Genomic DNA, 18,854 nt, shown 5'->3' on the forward strand with positions numbered 1-18,854 from the left:
CTTGAATTGATGACAGGTTTCATGCCTTATGATTCCATTTTAGCCTTCACATAGTAGTAGTGTTCCGCATTGCTAATATCTTGAGGATGGAAGTCTCATCGTCTCTTTAATAACTCCCCCCCCCACCCCACCCCACCCCACCCCACCCCTAGTCACACAGTGAGCACATTGATGTATTCATGTCATTTAGAATTCTGTTTTGGCTTATTTCTTTTGCTCTGTTCTCGTGCCTGTTATTAGGCTCGGTTCCTTATCTGTAAATCACCAAATTGCAAGGAATTCTTTACACTTGTGCTCAAACCATTTGTGATGAAATCATAGTGTTCAGTTTATCACTTTACACTTTACAGTGTTCTGAAATATTATGCTATTTGATCTACTTATCTAAACACTAATATCCAATTTGATTAAATTTCTCTCAGCCTCGACCCAAATGGCAAAGTTATAAGTTTATCAAAAGCATTTTTCTAAGGTGGATGGCAATTCAAGCTGACATACAAGATTTTTTCATCAACTACCATTTGTGTGTTATACTATAATCTGCACCCAGAATCAGTGTAATAGTTACTACTAGCTTTTCAAATAGCCTACAAACATGACAACAAGACAACAACTAGTAAAAAAGTTACTCGTAGATACGTCGAGAGGATACATACCTTTCATCACCAGGGTGCCTTTAATCCATATTTCCCCTTTCTGAAAAGGAGAAAGGCGTTTCATTGTATCCGAATCGACTATTTGAGCTTCAACACTGGGAGCAAGTGGCCCTACAGAGCCTGGATGAGGTGAAAACATTGATCTGTTTTCTATTGAAATAACACCTGATGCTTCTGTCATGCCATAGCTCTGTCAAAAAGCTCAACTCTATATTATGATTAATAATTTAGTGATATTCAAAAGTACTTACAATTTTGTCAGTGTCCCTTATTTTCATGCAAAAATTATGTCGAAAGTGTGTGTGTTTGTGGATTGAATCATGAAATTAGCTTCTGATTTTGAGGTAAATTTGTACTACCTGATATACAGAAGCTTGTGGAAAAATGTTGGAGCATGCTTCTATCATCTCTTTGCCTAATGGAGGTGCTCCGGACATGATCTCTCTCAATGTCGAAACATCGTACTCCTTCACCTTCTCCTGCTTCTTACTCAGCTCCAAAACGACAAGTGGCACGACGAACAAATGTGTCACCTTGTACTGCTCAATAGCCCTCAGCATAGCATTCATCTCATACCGCGCCATCACCACCACCGCGTTCCCTCTCTGCAGCTGTGCGTAAACCAGAGCCGACAGTCCAAAGATATGACACATTGTTTGCTTCTTGATCTGATGTCATCATCAGCGCTGACGCCATGAAGTTCTTGTGTGTCAGCACAGCTCCTTTGCTAGCTCCCGTTGTCCCCGATGAATACAGTATTGCTGCCGCGTCACTCTGCATCACATCTGGCAGTGATGTGGTTGGTGTCGACTGGATCAATTCCGAATAGCTATGCAGCATTGGATTGTTTGAGGCACTTTGGTTTAGCAGAATGCAAGGAAGGTTGAACTGTTTGATTTTATCATAAAGTTAATGGACTGTGATGATCAGTTTGGGATTGCTGTCTTTGATCTGTTTGGAAATCTCAGCTGCTGTGTACATAGGGTTGGAGGGGATGGCAACGGCCCCAACAGCCACAACCGCCAAGAAAACGACTGGGACACGGATGGAGTTTGGAGACAAGATGAGGACGGGCACATGAGAGCCTTAAAACATGAGCTTTGAGGTTCGAAAAAGTTAAGGTTTGTGCAGAATCGGCATCGATAAGTGCAGGGGAGTTGGAAAAGGATGACAAGTTTGTGAAGAGGAATGGGAGCATTGAAAAATTGGGGTGGTGGGGAAGAGAAATGGAAGGCCTTGGTGATCGGTAGATACAATCTTTGCCTTGTATATTCGACATGGCTTGTTTGTTGTGGCCATGTTTCAATCTCTTCTTATTAAAGGGTTTAGTAGCAAAAACAATCCTAATGTTTATTGTGAAAATTGAATGTCCCTTGGCCAACCAAATTCCAAAATTGAATGAAAAGGTGTCTTGTCTTGGCTTTGCGTACCGAATTGTGATTTCATTGCTAATTGTATCCTAAATCCTCACGCTAATCATATAATGTTAAAAGATGCTACCAATCTATATTTCACTTTATTGTATTGATTGACATTTAGTCACTATAGATATACTTTGAATCTCTTCATTTGCGTTCCTAGATTAATCTCCTCATTTTAAATTTATTGTAAAATAAGACTCCGTATTTATTTATAACTATTTTTATGGGTTAATCTAATAGGCATAAATCACTATCAATTACTACTATATCAATCATATAATTATGACATAAAAGTAATAGATGAATTATCATCGCAAAAGAAAATAATTGATGAACTATTTGCTGGGTTTTGATTTGAGACTTAGGTGTGGTTGTCTTGCTGTTATTGTGCATGATTGTTGGTGTGGTTGTCTTGAAAGGTCCATTCCTTAGAATCTATGTAGCACATGAATTATTTATATCATGAAAAAGATGTGGTTGATATGCAACAGAAAACATTCTTTAATATCATGTACATAGCTGTGCTAATTAATATGCCGTTTAGAGTTTACATCTATTGGTTGATATTTGAGAATTGAGATATACGAATGAAGATTACGCATCCTTAACTTTACATATTAAATGTATTTTTTATTGAATAAAAAATTACACAAACGGGCGAGCAATGGAGTGTCCCCTCGCAAACACCACAGGGAAATCTGGCGTCTCCCTCCGAGACCCTTGCACAAACGGCCGCAACAAGCTTACATGGAACACATTGTGGATCCACTCCCCTCCAGTAATTTTAATCTATAAGCAATCTGTCCAATGCGCTCAAGGACCTCAAAGGGACCATAAAATCGACGAGCAAGCTTCGCCGAGATCGGGCGAGCGACGGAGTGCTGGCAGTACTGTTGCAACTTCAAGAGCACCCGATCCCCCACCTCAAACTCCAAATGCCGCCTATGGCGGTTTGCCGAGGTACGCATACGATTATGAGCTTTGTCCAAATTACGCCTCAACGCCACAATCAACTCTCCCCGCTGACGGATGCCGCGAGCGACGTCTGGTGGTGTCGCAGCCGATGGCAGCGCTGCTATTAAAGCTGGCGGTTCACGACCGTACAGCGCATGAAACGACGAAGTACCCAATCCCTCGTGGTAGAAGCAATTCGAGGCCAATTCTGCCCATGGTAAAAAATTCGCCCATTTCGCCGGCCGATATGCTACAAATGTCCTCAAGTACTGTTCGAGACCTCGATTCCTCACCTCCGTCTGGCCGTTTGATTGGGGATGGTAGGCAGTTGAGAAATGCTGTTCAGTACCACACAATTTCAACATGTGCTCCCACACTTCATTCAAAAATAGAGGATCCCTGTCCGACACCAGCGTCTTCGAAAACCCATGGTGTTTAACCACGGTATCAATAAAAAGGTTGGCCACCCACCACGCATCGAACCTTGCCGGGAGCGGGGCAAAATGCGCATATTTAGACAACCTGTCCACCGCCACCAAGATCGTGGTGTACCCCCGGGATTGAGGCAAACTAGTGATAAAATCCATCGAAACGTCCTCCCACACCTGTGATGGTATCGGCAAAGGTTGCAGTAGACCCGCAGGTTTCTGGGTCGAGTACTTTGTCGTCTGACATTCAAAACAAGCTTCAACGAAGCGTTTCACATCCTTGCGCATGTGCTTCCAGAAGAAGGAAGCTGCCAGCCTTCGCAATGTGCGCTCGACTCCCGGATGGCCCGCTAACGGGGTATTGTGGTGTTCATAAAGGAGCGCCTCCTTCGCCGCGGATGCTGTCGCGACTACTATGCGCCTGCCAAAATAAAGCAAGCCATCCGCCACTGAAAAATGATGGTTCGCTGTGCCCTTCTTCACTGCGATGTGCAACTCCAACAATTCCCCCAAAGTTCGATTCTCCTCTCGCAAAATATCCATGATATCTGGAATTGGATGACTCACGGCGGACAAAACCCACACCTCAGCCTCTGGCTCGTCGACCTCCATATCACTGCGAGACAGTGCATCCGCCGCCTTATTCGACGCGCCGGTTCTGTACTCAATATGGAACTTGTATCCCATCCATTTTCGGACATACAATTGCTGGTCAGGAGTCTGAATCACCTGGTGTAATAACTCCTTTAGGCTCCTCTGGTCACTTCTGATCACAAATTCCCGACCCAGTAAGTACTGTCTCCACTTCTGCACCGCATCAACAATTGCGTACAGTTCTTTGTGGTATGTTGACGTCACACGGCGCCTAGGGCCGAGCTTCTTGCTGAAGAATGCCAAAGGATGGCCGTCTTGAAGTAAAACAGCCCCCACTCCAAAATCTGAGGCGTCGGTCTCCAGGTAGAATGTTTTGGAGAAATCCGGCAACCGTAATACTGGAGCTGACATCATCGCCGCCTTAAGCGTGACAAAGCTCTCCTCTGCTCTGGGGGACCATTCAAACGCATCCTTTCTGAGCAACTCCGTTAACGGGGCTGCGATAGAAGCATAGCCCGCAATAAAGCGCCTGCAATATCCTGTGAGCCCCAAAAACCTGCGCAACTGCTTGATTGTGACGGGAACCGGCCAATCCACCATTGCCTCGATTTTTTTCGGATCCGCTCGCAGCTGTCCATCTTCGATAAAGTGTCCTAGGTAATCCACAGTGGAGCAACAAAAAGTACATTTCGATAACTTCACAAAGAAACTATGCGAAGCAAGGATAGAAAACACCTCTTGCAAGTGAATAGTGTGGCTCTCCATGGACGGGCTGTAGATCAGAATGTCGTCAAAGAATACAATGACTGACTGACGGAGCAGGGGCCGAAAGATGTCATTCATTGTAGCCTGAAATGTCGAGGGTGCATTTGTTAATCCAAACGGCATCACAAGGAATTCACCAATTGTTAAGGAGTGCATCCCCTTAACAGGATTCCGGCGACGACGAGAGGTCGGCGACGAAGAGATAAAAGTGGACGTCTCGGGCTTTCCTCGGGATCAGCTCCAAACTAGGGTTTGCAAAAAAAAAAAATTAAAGAAGACGAAAAAGTAGGAAAATATGTTATTTCTCTCCTTTCAATTCATAACACAACTCCCTTTTATATTCTAAGGATCCTAGATGATTCGACTCTCTTTTGCGATCCGAGAAAGAATCACCAAGAAAACCCGGAAAGGAGCTTATTAGGCTCGACTCTAAAAATGATTAAATCATTCCATAATGTAATTAAAATAACCGAAAATAAATACTATTAAGCTAAGCAAAAATAAGCAAAATAAACAACTCCTCTTCCGCCTTTTCAACGTGAGATGAAGTCTCCATATCTGATCACCGGCTTCGGCTGCCTCCGAGGTCGAACATTGAGCTTAGGAGCCTCCGCTGGTATCTCCTCTTCCTCCGCTGTCGCGAACTCCACTGCCTTCTCCTCTGTTCTTGACTCCCCTGCCTTCCGGTGCGATTCGGCCTCCTCTGCCGGTGTCTCGATGATCGGAGCTGTGGTTGTCTCCGTATCATTTACCTTCATCATACTTTATGGAATTGACTAATTGAATGATTATTGATTTACTTCAAAGAAGAAACGGATTGATCTGCCTGCCTAAGGTGAAGACTAAAACTTAGTGGAGGTGGCCAACTTCTGATAGGGATAGGTGCACTGTTTTGACTAGAAAGTCCCGATGAGCCATCACCGGAGCCACAAAAAGAAAAAGAAAAAAAAAGGCAGCTTTAGTTATCTAGTGGTGATTGTTAAGGTTGAAGACTACGAGCTTCTAGGTTCGGTGGCAACAAAAGTTGGATTCTTGGACTTCCATTTATGTGGTCTATGGTATTGTGAGAAAATGTCACATTCTTATTGCCTGACATAAAATGTTACACCCTGCTACTGATAGAACCATGTTTTTGTGCTTTTGACAAAAGAACTTTAGAGCAAAAGAAAGAAATTAGATACTAATGGAAGATTAATACTAAAATATTATGGAGTAGTATTATATTCTACCAGAAAATCAGTTGAGAACATGGTCACAGTATGTATTGTGTGATCATCAAAGTAATGTAATAAATCAAATGAGGGTGAGAACTGAATTTTTATAACCTTAAAACAAACTCTCTGTAACCTAGTGGAGTTTGTCGAATGTTATCAGTAGATGGATTTTAAATTATTTCCAGTGTGCATTTGTTAGTTAATTTCTTAGTAGATGCTTTGCCACTTGCCACGTTTGATTATTAGTATATTTCGAATTTATTTCCTCATCATTAACATCTTGGTGGCTTCTTTTGAACCTCAGTTAAACTGCTGGACTGGGGAGAAGAGGGCCACAGGGACAGAAGCTGAAATACAAGCGCTGAGGTCCGCTTTTACACAAGAAGTTGTCGTGTGGCACAAACTTGATCATCCTAACGTAACAAAGGTAAATAATTCTACGGTATACTAATTTCCCCCGTTTAGAGTAACTCTGCCTTGCATTGTTTTAACATTTATGTAAACTCGTTTTGCAGTTTATAGGGGCAACTATGGGCACTACAGATCTTAACATTCAAACTGAAAATGGGCATATGGGCATGCCCAGTAATATATGTTGTGTCGTTGTGGAGTATCTTCCGGGAGGAGCCTTGAAATCTTACCTCATAAAAAACCGGAGAAAGAAACTAGCTTTTAAAGTAGTCGTGCAGATGGCACTTGATCTTGCTAGAGGGTACGACTATCCAATTATTTGTACTTCTTCTTGCGTCAATTGGAGAAGCGGCTCGTAGCATGTGTTTTGACATAAGTTGTATTGCTTTTGTGTGTTTTGACCTAAACAATAAGGTTTGTGTTTCCTGGCTTTAATTTGCTGGTTAAACTACCTCCATTCCCAGAAGATTGTTCACAGAGATGTGAAGACAGAAAATATGCTTTTAAACAAGGCACGCACAGTCAAAATTGCAGATTTTGGCGTTGCTCGTGTTGAAGCCTCAAATCCTAATGACATGACAGGGGAGACCGGGACACTAGGCTACATGGCTCCTGAGGTATTCTTTCCATGTTCTTTCATTTCAAAATTCGAGGAAACATCGGAAAGAGAAGTCGGTTTCTCTGATACGATCCTCTATATCTTAAGAAATCACAATTATTTAGTTATCTTTTATTCCTCAAATCTTTTCCATATCTTTGTTTTCTTATTTAATAAGTTAGGTTAGTAGTATTGTAGTATTATAAATAGAAGAGCTTGTTATCATTTTAGGAAATCAATGAAATACAATATTATTTGAGCCCTAAAAGTCTCACGGTTCCCTCACTTCTGATGCCGCTGCCCGACGGGAAGCCCCGCGTACATCCGCCCAGATTTATCTGAACTTGATCTTGAGCTGCCCGACGGAAAGATTTCCGCGCACAGCCAAATCTTGCCTCCGCCGATCCTACGATTGGACGCCGGAGAGGTTATCGATCACCGAGTATCCTCGTCGATCATAGTTAAGGGAAAAGCTCCTTATCATTCTCTCTTTCGATAGAGCTAAGATTGAGCTAAAAAGACGGTGAATAAATCTATTGATGTTCGTTGCAGGTTCTCAACGGAAATCCTTACAACAGGAAATGTGATGTGTATAGTTTGGGCATTTTTTTATGGGAGATATATTGCTGCGACATGCCATATCCGGACCTTAGTTTCTCGGAGGTGACTTCAGCAGTCGTTCGCCAGGTAAATATCCCCTTCCCGAGAATGATAAAGACATGAGCCACGACTTAAGCTCGTTCTATCCCTAAACGGCGTTCTCTCCCACAGAACTTGAGGCCGGAGATACCCAGATGTTGCCCAAGCTCACTTGCTGGGATGCCAACCTTGACAAGAGACCGGAAATGGACGAGGTGGTAACCATGTTGGAGGCCATCGACACCTCTAAAGGCGGAGGGATGATTCCTAGTGATCAGGCTTAAAGTTGTCTATGTTTTCGAAAGCGTCGAGGCCCTTGATGAACATCCTTTCTCGTGTTGATTATGCACAGAGGGAACAGAAAATTTCTTAATGCAGAGATTTTTTTATAATGGCTGACAGAGATTTGGAGCGTTTCCTCTCGCAATGGTGTTGTAAATTTCATGAAATATTATCATTATTAATCCATTTGATTCTCTTTTTCGTTGAAGAGGGTTTCTTTAGTATGTGCTTATACACACCAATTGGTGTTAAAATGTCACAGTTGGGATTGGCTTAAAATTTGGAATCACCTTTTAAGAATTGTACGCCCACTGCTTAATACTGAAGTATTTTGATTCTTTAGTGTCTTGCAAAAACTATACTCCATTATGATGATTTCTCTCTATGATTCATTTTATTTATGCCATTCCAAATCTGTAATCATACCGTACATTAACCATTCACGTGTCAGATCGTTTTCATATTTTACCATGATCACCAACAACCATTAAATCACACTAAATCACAAACTATATTACCATATCTTTTCATCATACCACCATTAACTTTTTTGATTCATCTTTATTTTGTAATCCCTGGATGTCAGTGTAGCCCGCAACCCGTGGGCTGACCTGAATAGCCTGGTAAATTTACAGGATTATGGCCGAAAATTTCTAACCCAATAAAATTAAAACCCGATAAGCCCGCACCCGATTAACCCGCAACCTATTAGGGCCAGACCCGAAAACCCGATGGATTGGCCCCGAAAACCCGATAAAATTTCGATTATTCTATTTTTTTACTCCTATTTCGACACTTCATTGACTAATTTTATGATATAGATAACTAAAAAAAATATCTTTCACTTTTATATTAAATATACAAATTATATATCAAATTTTTATTAATATTATAATTGTTAAATAAATTAAACTCACTAAAAAATATTTAAATTTCTAAAACATACATTAAAAGTTCACAAAATATCTAAAATATTAGTATTTGATCATATTTATGATGGAGTTTAAGCATATGTCTCAAATTTATCATAACTAAATATTTTATATTTTATAAATATAACTAATTTTCATTATGATTTATTGGATTGTTCGCATCTTAATCTTATCGGTAGAAACCCGATTAACCCACCGGGCTAGCCCGAAACCCGAACTTTTAGGGATAGGGTCGAACTTTTACAACCCGAAAGAAATCACAACTCGGTTAGCCCACACCCGATTGACCCGCAACCCGACTAGGGTTGGCCCGAAACCCGATGGGCCACCCGATTGACATCCCTACCCTCTATCTGCGAATAGGAGTCTCGTTTTTCCATTTTAGTCCATCCGCGAATAGGTTTCCCGGTTCACTTTTACCATAAATGGTAATAGGGTCCCACCTTCCACTAACACATTCCACTCACACGGGCAGATGACACATCTTGCCAAACACTAGTCTGTAGGGTGACATCCCAATAGGAGTTTTATATGCAGTCCTGTAAGCCCACAATGCATCGCCGAGCCTCTTGCTCAAATCCTTCCTTGACGAGTTCACCGTCTTCTCCAATATTACCTTGATCTCCATATTCGAGATCTCTGCCTGCCCATTAGACTGAGGATGGTACGGAGTAGAAAGCCTGTGGTGGATTCCGTATTTCCTCATCAGAGCTTCTATGGTTCGGTTACGGAAATGCGTCCCGTGGTCAGATATAATAGCTCGGGGCACACCGTACCTGTTAAAAATGTTAGCTCTAAGAAACTTAGCCACCTCTTTGGATTCACAAGAAGTGGTTGCTTTGGCTTCTATCCACTTTGAAACATAATCTAAGGCCACAAGGACGTATGTATTCCCGTACGAAGATGGGAATGGACCCATGAAATCCATCCCCCAGACGTCGAAGATTTCGCAGACGATTACTGGACCTGAGGCATCTCATCTCTCTTTGAAATTCCTCCAGTTTGCTGGCATCTCTCACAGTTTTGACAGAATTCAAAAGAGTCCCTGTGTAATGTAGGCCAATAAAATCCACTGTCTAGGACTTTCCTCGCAGTCTTCCTTGGTCCAAAATGACCTCCACACGCCAACGCATGGCAATGATTAAGTACATCCCTCTGCTCCCATTCGGGGATACATCTCCTGATCACCTGGTCAGCTCCCATCCTCCACAAGTAAGGATCGTCCCAGAAATAATACTTAGCTTCGCTCTTAAGCTTCAACTTCTAGGCTTGAGAAATTTCTTGTGAACTAGGCACTTCTCCAGTGACCAAGTAATTTGCTAGGTTTGCGAACCATGGTTCAGCGTTCAGCCAACACTCCCCTTTTACAGCATCTCCTGGACCTGCTATCGCCATTATTTCCTCCCAACTGATAGGTCTAGGAGATTCTCTTATGTAGTACAGATGTTCCCCTGGGAACGCGTCTCGTATAGCTTCCTCGGTCTCTCCCTGGAAGATCCGACTCAGATGGTCAGCCACTTTGTTCTCCGTCCCTTTCTTGTCTCTCACCTCCCAGTCAAACTCTTGCAGAAGTAACACCCACCGGATCAACCTTGGCTTCGACTCTTTCTTCGCCAGTAAGTACTTGATAGCCGCGTGGTCGGTAAAAACTATCACCCTCGACCCCAGTAAGTATGGTCGAAATTCTTGAATGAATACACGACTGCTAACATTTCATTTTCCGTGGTGTCATATTTTTTCTGGGCATGGTTGAGTGTCTTCGAGGCATAGAAGATCACGTAACTTTTTCCATCAATCCTTTGACCTAGTACCGCCCCACTGCGAAGTCGCTTGCATCACACATTATTTCAAGCGGCTGACTCCAGTCGGGTGCCTGGGTGATAGGGAAAGATACTAGTTTATCTTTCAATAATTGAAAAGCCTTCTTACACTCTTCGTTGAAGACGAAATCAACATCATTGTGCAACAGATGGGTGACCGGCTGAGCAATCTTCGCGAAGTCCTTTATGAATCTTCTATAAAAACCTGCATGCCCTAGGAACTCCCCGACTTCTTTCTGATTCGTAGGGTAAGGCAATTTCGAAATCACATCGACCTTTGCTTGGTCCACCTGTATGCCCTTCTCCGAGACTACATGCCCCAAGACGATTCCCTCAAGTACCATGAAGTGACACTTTTGGAAGTTAAGGACCAAATTCTTTTCCTGGCATTTCCTCAATACTACGTCCAGGCTAGCTAAACAGGAATTGAAAGAGTTCCCAATACGGTGAAGTCATCCATGAAAATCTCGATACAATCCTCCAGTAGATCCGAGAAGATACTCATAATGCAGCGTTGAAAATTTCCTGGCGCATTGCACAGCCCAAACGACATCCTTCTATAAGCATATGTGCCAAAGGGGCACGTAAACGTAGTCTTCTCTTGGTCTTCGGGATCTACATAGATCTGGAAGTATCCACTGTATCCGTCAAGGAAGCAAATATATTACTTTCCAGCCAGCCTCTTTAGCATCTGATCAATGAAGGGTAGAGGGAAATGATCCTTTCTGGTTGCTTCATTCAGCTTCCTGTAATCGATGCATATCCTCCACCCAGTAACAAGTCGAGTGGGCACCAATTCATTCTTGTCATTCTTAACTACCTGAATTCCTGACTTTTTGGGTACCATGTGAACCGGACTGACCCATTCACTATCTGGTATGGAATAGTGAATGCCTAAGGCATGCAAATTCTCTACATCTAATGGTTTCTTCATTGCTTCATCTATGCTAAATGTATATTTCTCCCCATTATAGTCCATGCATATTGTTCCATCGAAGACATCGATAATGGTCTTAGTGGTACGCAGAAAAGGTCGTCCTAAAAGAACGCCGCTAGACTTAGCAGATTCATTATCAATCATTTTAATAACATGGAAATCGGCCGGATACAGAAAATCATGCACTTTGACTATAACATTTTCCAAAACTCCCTCTGGACAAATGCACGACCTGTCCGCCAATTGGATCACCACTTTTGTATCTGCCATTCCTACTCCTACCAACTTTTTGTATATGGAAAGCGGTAAAACATTTATCGATGCCCCTAAATCACACATAGCATGCTCAATTCTGACATCACCAATGGAAATGGGTAAGGTGAACATACCCGGTTCAGTGCATTTCGAAGGCATCCTGCGTTTCTGAATCACTGCTGACAAGTTCTTGCCAATCAGGATCTTCCCACTGGGTCTTGTCTTTCCAGCTATGAACTCATTGATGAATTTGATGAAGACCGGCAATTTCAAAGCCTGTAAGAACGGTAAGATGATCTCCAACTTTCTAAAGATATCCATAAAATCCACCAGTTAATCATTCTTCTTCTTAGCCTCTCCTCGGTGCGGAAATAGTTTCAATTGTTTCCCAGCACTTGTAGATCCTCCGGCTAATTCATTCTCTGCTTCTGGCTCTAGGTCTAGGAAAAATGGTTCAGCTTCTCTAGGTAGCGGTTTCTCCCAATCACCTTCCCGAAGGTCATCTCCTCTTACGGCGCTGCCCTTCTTCGAGTTTCCAAGTTCAGAAACTGAATTCTTCCCTTCCTTGCCTTCCGTGGGGTTGTCTCTTCATTAATCCTCATCACTGGACCATCATAACCTCGCCCAGATCTTAAAGTAATCTGACTGATGTTAGCTCTATCTGATGGCCTTATTGAGGCATGAATCTTTCCTCCATTCCCTCGCATCTCGCTCAAGGAGGTAGCGATTTGGGACAATTGCTTGGCCAACATGTCCATTGCTACCTTCTGCTCCAACTGAGTGTCTTGAAGCTTATGCACCACGTCATTGTTGGATTGCAAATTGTTCTACATATGTTGTTGAGAACTGACTAGATCATGCACCATATCATCAAGATTCCTTGGTGGTTTAGAATTAGGTTGGTTGGGAGTCGGTCCCAAACCTAGGTTTGGTCCACTCCCTTGGTTCTAGCGAAAGTTTCCCTGACCCCCTGAACTGTTGTTGTACTGATTTCCTGGCCCTTGGTCCCCTGGTAAGTAGGTTGGGAATTCTGATAATTTCCTGGGTAATTCCTTTGGTGTGACGGTACATAAGAGCTCCCCTGGTGGCTCTGATTCCTGTTCCCCCAATTAGAATGACCGCCCTGGTTCCGGTTGTTTCAGTTGTTTTGCACCTCGTGATTTCTCCCAGACCAGTTAGTCTGCCTTTCTGGTTGATGTGTAAACTGGGTGTTCTGTTGTGGAGGTTGCTGGCTCGGGTCGTTGTCACACCATCTAAAATTGAGATGGTTTCTCCATGGTGCATCCCTCTGTTTCCCTTGATTCCAACTTCCATCTGGATTCCAACTCCCCATCGAATTAACCTGGGCCTGGTAATCTCCCTCTTGAGGGCCATAGTATTGCTGGGGTGAAGCTTCTCCTGGATCCGGAGGCTTCTCTTTCTCTTGTGAGGCTGGTGGGTTGGTCTTCTCGATTGCACTCAAGAGTGTTTTCTCAAGCCTATCTATCCTCGCCTTGACCCTTTTATCATCTTGCTCTCTCAGCGCATTTGCTGACCCTCTCCTCATAATATTCCTCGGGTTGTCGTACGCCTTTTTGGCCTCTATCAACTTTCTCAAGATCTCTCTCGCTTCACTTCCCTTTTTCTTCGTAAAATTTCCTCCACTCGAGGAATTCATCAGATCCTTTGATTCAGGGTTTGCTCCTTCATAAAACAGGTAGTAAATCTCTGCCTCGATCATTCTATAATTCGGGCAAGCATCTAGCAATCCTTTGAATTGCGACCAATATTGACTCAGAGATTCGTCATACTCCTGCTTACATTCCACGATTTCCTTCTTAAGAGCGTTTGTCTTGTTTGAAGGGAAAAAGTAATCCAGAAATTCCAGCTTGAAATCTCTCCATGTACGGATGGAATCCGGAGGCAACCTCAGTAGCCATGTGTTGGCCTCTCCCTTAAAGGCGAATGGAATTGCACGTAGACGATAATCTTCATTTGTTGTGTCGTTGGGCCTCTTCTGAATAGTGCACAACTTGCTAAACTCATTTAAGAACTCGTATGGACACTTGTTCCTACGCCCGGAGAATGTCGGTAGAATGCCTAGCACATTTGTTTTAATATCGATGGATCTCTAACGCTGATTCAAGACTATAGCCTGGGCTGGCTCACCATCTAGATGGGCAGTGAGCGAACCGATCTCTGGATCCGGATCGACTACCTGTGCCATGTCTCTGACCTCTTCCTCCTCTGTTTCTGTTTCTGAAGACGACTTGGGATCCTCCCTTCCTGACGAACTCCAATCGTCGTCACTTCCTGAACCAAACGGAAATGGATCTCCTGTAGATAATCCCGACCTGGTGGTGACCGTAGATGCTGTGTCCCTGACCTGCCAAATAAACCGATCGTTCATCCACCCAGATGAGTTACCCAGTGTCCAAACCGTGAGCCTCTGCTCATAAACTGAAAATAAAGGAAAAAGAAAAATAAAAAATATGTACGCCAAAATCTTCTAAACACAATTGTAAACTACACCATCCATCCCCGGCAGCGGCGCCATTTGAATATTGTGCGTAAGAACTGTGTGTACTTTTGTGCTAGGTCAAGTTTCTCAAATCCAGAGAATCCGCTAGATCACAAGGTCTAGGAACTAGGAGGATCCTGGAAGTCTCAGTCGTCGGACACACAAATTCCGCATTCAAAACCCTCAACCCGCTATACTATAAATTAGTACAGGGAAGTAGGGATCGATCCCACGAAGATGGATGCGTATTTAGGTGATTCTGGAAAAGTGATTGGGTGCTGCCACGCAAAATTGGGTTGTGGAAAGCTATTACTAGACTTAGGAATAAAATCTAACACTAAACCTAGGAAACAGAGAACATCATGCAAACATCGAACACATTCTTAACTTCAATACCTCAAACAAACTTTCTTGACCTAGTAAACGACTACCTAATTTGGCTAAACAGAAAGTAAACATGCAGTGGGGACCATTTTCCAGAAGCAGTAAAGTACAGATCAAAAGCTGCAGAAAACAAACTATGAATTTAACTAACAACAACCTGCATCACGTTACCTGATTCAAATACGAACATGGAGAAAACAGAGCAAATAACTAGATTCAAACAGAATATAATAATTCGGACGTCGGAAACTGGCGATTAACCGGAAACAGAAAAGATCTACATATACTAGACGAAGGGAAACAAAAACACAGAAACGAGTCATCAAATTCACGCAGAATCAAACAACTTTGCTTCAGATCCACACGTCGGACGCTCAATCCACTCCGGATCCAAGCAATCCGGACTCAACTACAACCAAAAACAACTCCATAAACACCGATTCAACAAATCTGCTCCGATCAACGACAAACCAACCACGATTCTACTCCAATTCAACAGATCAAGTGCGAAAAGCATCCATTCAAGTAAACAACTACAAACTCAGAAACAAACATCATCATAACGGAAAATAGAAATTGCATAGAAGGATCAATAGTATTTCAACAGTCAACAAAAGTCGAGCTTCGAACAGCGAAGACTCGGTGAAATTCACAGCAGAAACTGAAATGAAAACAGTAAATTGTTTCTTCGCCCTACGTGAGGACGGTGGTACGCAACATTAAACCGAAAGTGAAACCCGAACCCCTCTCAAATTTCGAAACCCAAGTGTGTAGAAGTATGTGCGAGTGAGCTGAGAGCCAAAAGAAAAATTTCTAGAACCAAAAACAAACTCATATTCGACTCCAAAACGATATAATTGAAGAAGTATGACAACGAAGGGGTCATCGTGGATGAAATTTTTATTTGTTGAAATGTACTTTTTTAGTTTTTTTTAAATGTACCTTTCTTTTTTTTATTTAATGAAAATTTTATTTCGTAATCGTTCCGTAAATTTTAATTCTGTAAATTGTTTATTCCGTAAATTATTTAATTTGATGAATTTGTGAATTTTTATTAATATGGGAAGTCCGTCGGGATGTCCGTCACTGTACAGTGAGAAGTCCTTATGGCAGTATAGTGGGAAATCCTTATGATGTGGCATGAGGTGTTTTTAGATATCTGTGGGGATATCCGCCGGGACATACGCACCGCTGTGGATGCCCTTAGACAAGCATATAGTGTGTAGAAACAGTCTGCCAGTCTGAATTTAGAAAACGGTAATATTAAGCTGTCCTCAGTTGACGTCGTTAACGACAAATTAAAGGAGGAGTCGGGAGCCTGATGGTTCTCATTTAACAACTTTTGTTTGGACTCTTGCTACATACATTGCACTTTCATGCCTATATAACTAAGTTACTATTTCCCTAAAAAATAAACCAAGTTACGACTACTATTTTGGTAATTTTTATAAGAAACATAATCTACAGTGCTAGGTAAGTAAGAGTTCTTATTGACGCCATCTTGATGACCACATTACATACACAATATATTGTAATGAAATCTTCTTTTTATTGTTTTATAAGTACTAAAGTTTTGATAGCTCAAAATGTTATTTACAATTTTCTGTAAATTAAATATCAAGCTTGTTTCACTTAAAATATCCAATAAAAACATGGTACTACTATTATTTTAAGATTTTATAATGCTGCAGATGACTACTATATATTTCCAACATATTGAAGGCCGAGCATGTGATGTGGAGTATTTCTTTTAGGCATGCATGTTAGATTCAATTTGAACTACACACAATGACTTATCGGTCTGGCACATCTAATGTGTATTTGTGCCCAGCAACAGTAAAAAGTACATAGAGTAAGTCGATCCGCATGCATTTCTCACACCTCTTCAGTTTCAGCATTTTTCTACATTTTCACGTGGACTTCAACGTCTTCATCATGGATGCAAACGTTAATTCTGCCAAAGTCTTCATCATCGCCACAAAGGTTAATTCCACCAACGTCTTCATCATTGGTATTTAACTTTAAGAGACCAGAGTTTCATTATTTTCTTTTTCTGACTCGGTCATTCTTGTGGCAAGTTTGTATCACAAAAATTTATAGATGAGATGGCAATATTACCCATACTAAATTACTTAAAGATTAAGATTAACTAATTCCTCCAACATCTTCAATAAACACCATTCATAATCTCAAGAAGCGAATACAGATATTTAAAATGATATTACAATAAAAACTGAAATTCGATGGATCTAACAGTATCCTGCATTTCTCTATTCTAAGACAAATGTTGAGGAACAAACTTGGAAGAGAAATTAAGGTTGAGCTCCTTGTACTCTTATTATCACTTACCATGGCCTTATTGTAGAACTTTATATATATATATAATATTCCAACAAGAAATTTCACAAGTTTGAGGAAATGATCTCATGTATCCGATCACTTATTCTTGAGGTGTCCACCCCAACCCTATAAATTTTAACCTGCCATAAAAAATGTGAGACTTCAATAACATTTTCATAAAATTGTATCACAGTTAGTAATATAAATGACTTGATTCAATGATCACCTGAGCATGGATAGTGTGGATGATGCTTTCGCCAACACTGGACATGTTAATGCTGAGAACTTGAGCTGCTTCTTGTTCGATTACGCTAATTACTTGGCTTAGCATGAAATTCTTGTTTAGGCCACTAATCAACATCACCTCTACACCAAAACCTAACTCCTTCACTGTCACAATCGGATACTTGTGCCCGGCTCCGCCATCACCAGTTCTTGTTACGTAGGAAGTTATGAGCAGTGCCTTTCTTCCATTCAGTACTTCAAGTCTCTGTTTCATGTTCTTGATGTAAGCAGATGCTTCATCTATCTGATCTGGATGTGACAACAATTCCTACATATGTATATTGTATAGTATAGTATTTGTTGAGTGAAAAACAACTTTCTCTCCTAGCAAGATATGGTTTTGATACTCTTATGATAATTCAATGCTTGAATGTAGATTTTTCCAACTAAATTAAACAGGTACTAGTATTTACTTTTTCAACAGTCAACAAAAACAATCATAAATACTACTCAACTAACGGATATATATTGTCGCTTAAATGGAACCATACATTAAATTTGTGTCACAATTTTGAATTACTACAATTTATGGGATTGTGATTTCTTTTAATTGTTTACTTTCTTTGAAAATATACTACTATGGTGTAATTCCAGATCAAGTACACTATATTCCGACTTATATTTCTTGATGGAAACCCTAAACATGTTTTGTTTCTGATTGCAATCTAAATCTGTAGAAAGTAAACATTATGATTCTGAATGAAAGACATATACACACAACATACCTTGGGTTGGGTGAATGGTGATCTGGAATGATGGAAACAAGCTTATAACAAAGAGCTTTCATTCGAATCCTTCGATTTTTTTCAATGGTCTTTCTCAATAATTTGTTCTGCGAACTTGTCTCGTTCCGCTTCATTGCAAACCCTAGATTGATGAAAAATGATCTAAAAGTAAATTAATAAGCTGCTATGACTTATGAGCGAAGACTTACATGTGTGTATTTATATATATATATAGAGAGAGAGAATACTTCCACCGTTTCAAAGATGAGTTAGGACACAAATTTTGAATAAGTAAGAAAAATAAAGTGAGTTTTGAATTTGCATATTCTTGCGCCTTACGATTGTTTTCATAAGAGCATCCACTCTAGGCTGACGTCCCCAATAGCCCCGCCTTCTTTTTTATCTACAGCCCCAATTTTTTTGTCCAGAGCCCCAAATTTTTGCTTCCGCCATTATAGGTGGACACTTCCAATAGCCCCGAAATTTTATAACCAATTTTCATTTTAATTTTTTCGTTGAGTTTTAAAATTAGCTGAATTTAAATTATTATAAAACGAGGTAATTGAGACCGAATATTCGTTGTATTGGCAAAGGTAAAATTATACAACGAATATTTAAAACAAAATACAAATAAAAACGTCGCCACCGTCTAATCGGTGGCAGAGTCTGATTCCTCGTCGTCTTCTCCGTCTCCCTCGTTGCCGCCGGCCGCCG

General features: G+C 41.3%; 1 protein-coding gene and 2 pseudogenes across 1 annotated transcript; 1 reads left to right on the top strand and 2 right to left on the bottom strand.

Annotated features, from left to right (window-relative positions):
* Positions 1-570: 570 nt before the first annotated feature.
* LOC121806756 lies at positions 571-1,935 on the bottom strand (annotated as a pseudogene).
* Positions 1,936-5,727: 3,792 nt separating this feature from the next.
* LOC121809174 lies at positions 5,728-8,095 on the top strand (annotated as a pseudogene).
* Positions 8,096-17,040: 8,945 nt separating this feature from the next.
* Positions 17,041-17,716, bottom strand: LOC121807682 (transcription factor bHLH168-like). Its single transcript, XM_042207949.1, has 2 exons — positions 17,357-17,716; positions 17,041-17,270 (listed from the first exon to the last, which is right to left on the bottom strand). The coding sequence occupies exons 1-2, from the start codon at positions 17,627-17,629 to the stop codon at positions 17,193-17,195; spliced, it is 351 nt and encodes a 116-aa protein (XP_042063883.1). The 5' UTR covers positions 17,630-17,716; the 3' UTR covers positions 17,041-17,192.
* Between the last annotated feature and the right edge of the window lie 1,138 nt (positions 17,717-18,854).

This window comes from Salvia splendens, chromosome 6, assembly GCF_004379255.2.
Source record: "Salvia splendens isolate huo1 chromosome 6, SspV2, whole genome shotgun sequence".
Lineage (NCBI taxonomy): Eukaryota > Viridiplantae > Streptophyta > Magnoliopsida > Lamiales > Lamiaceae > Salvia > Salvia splendens.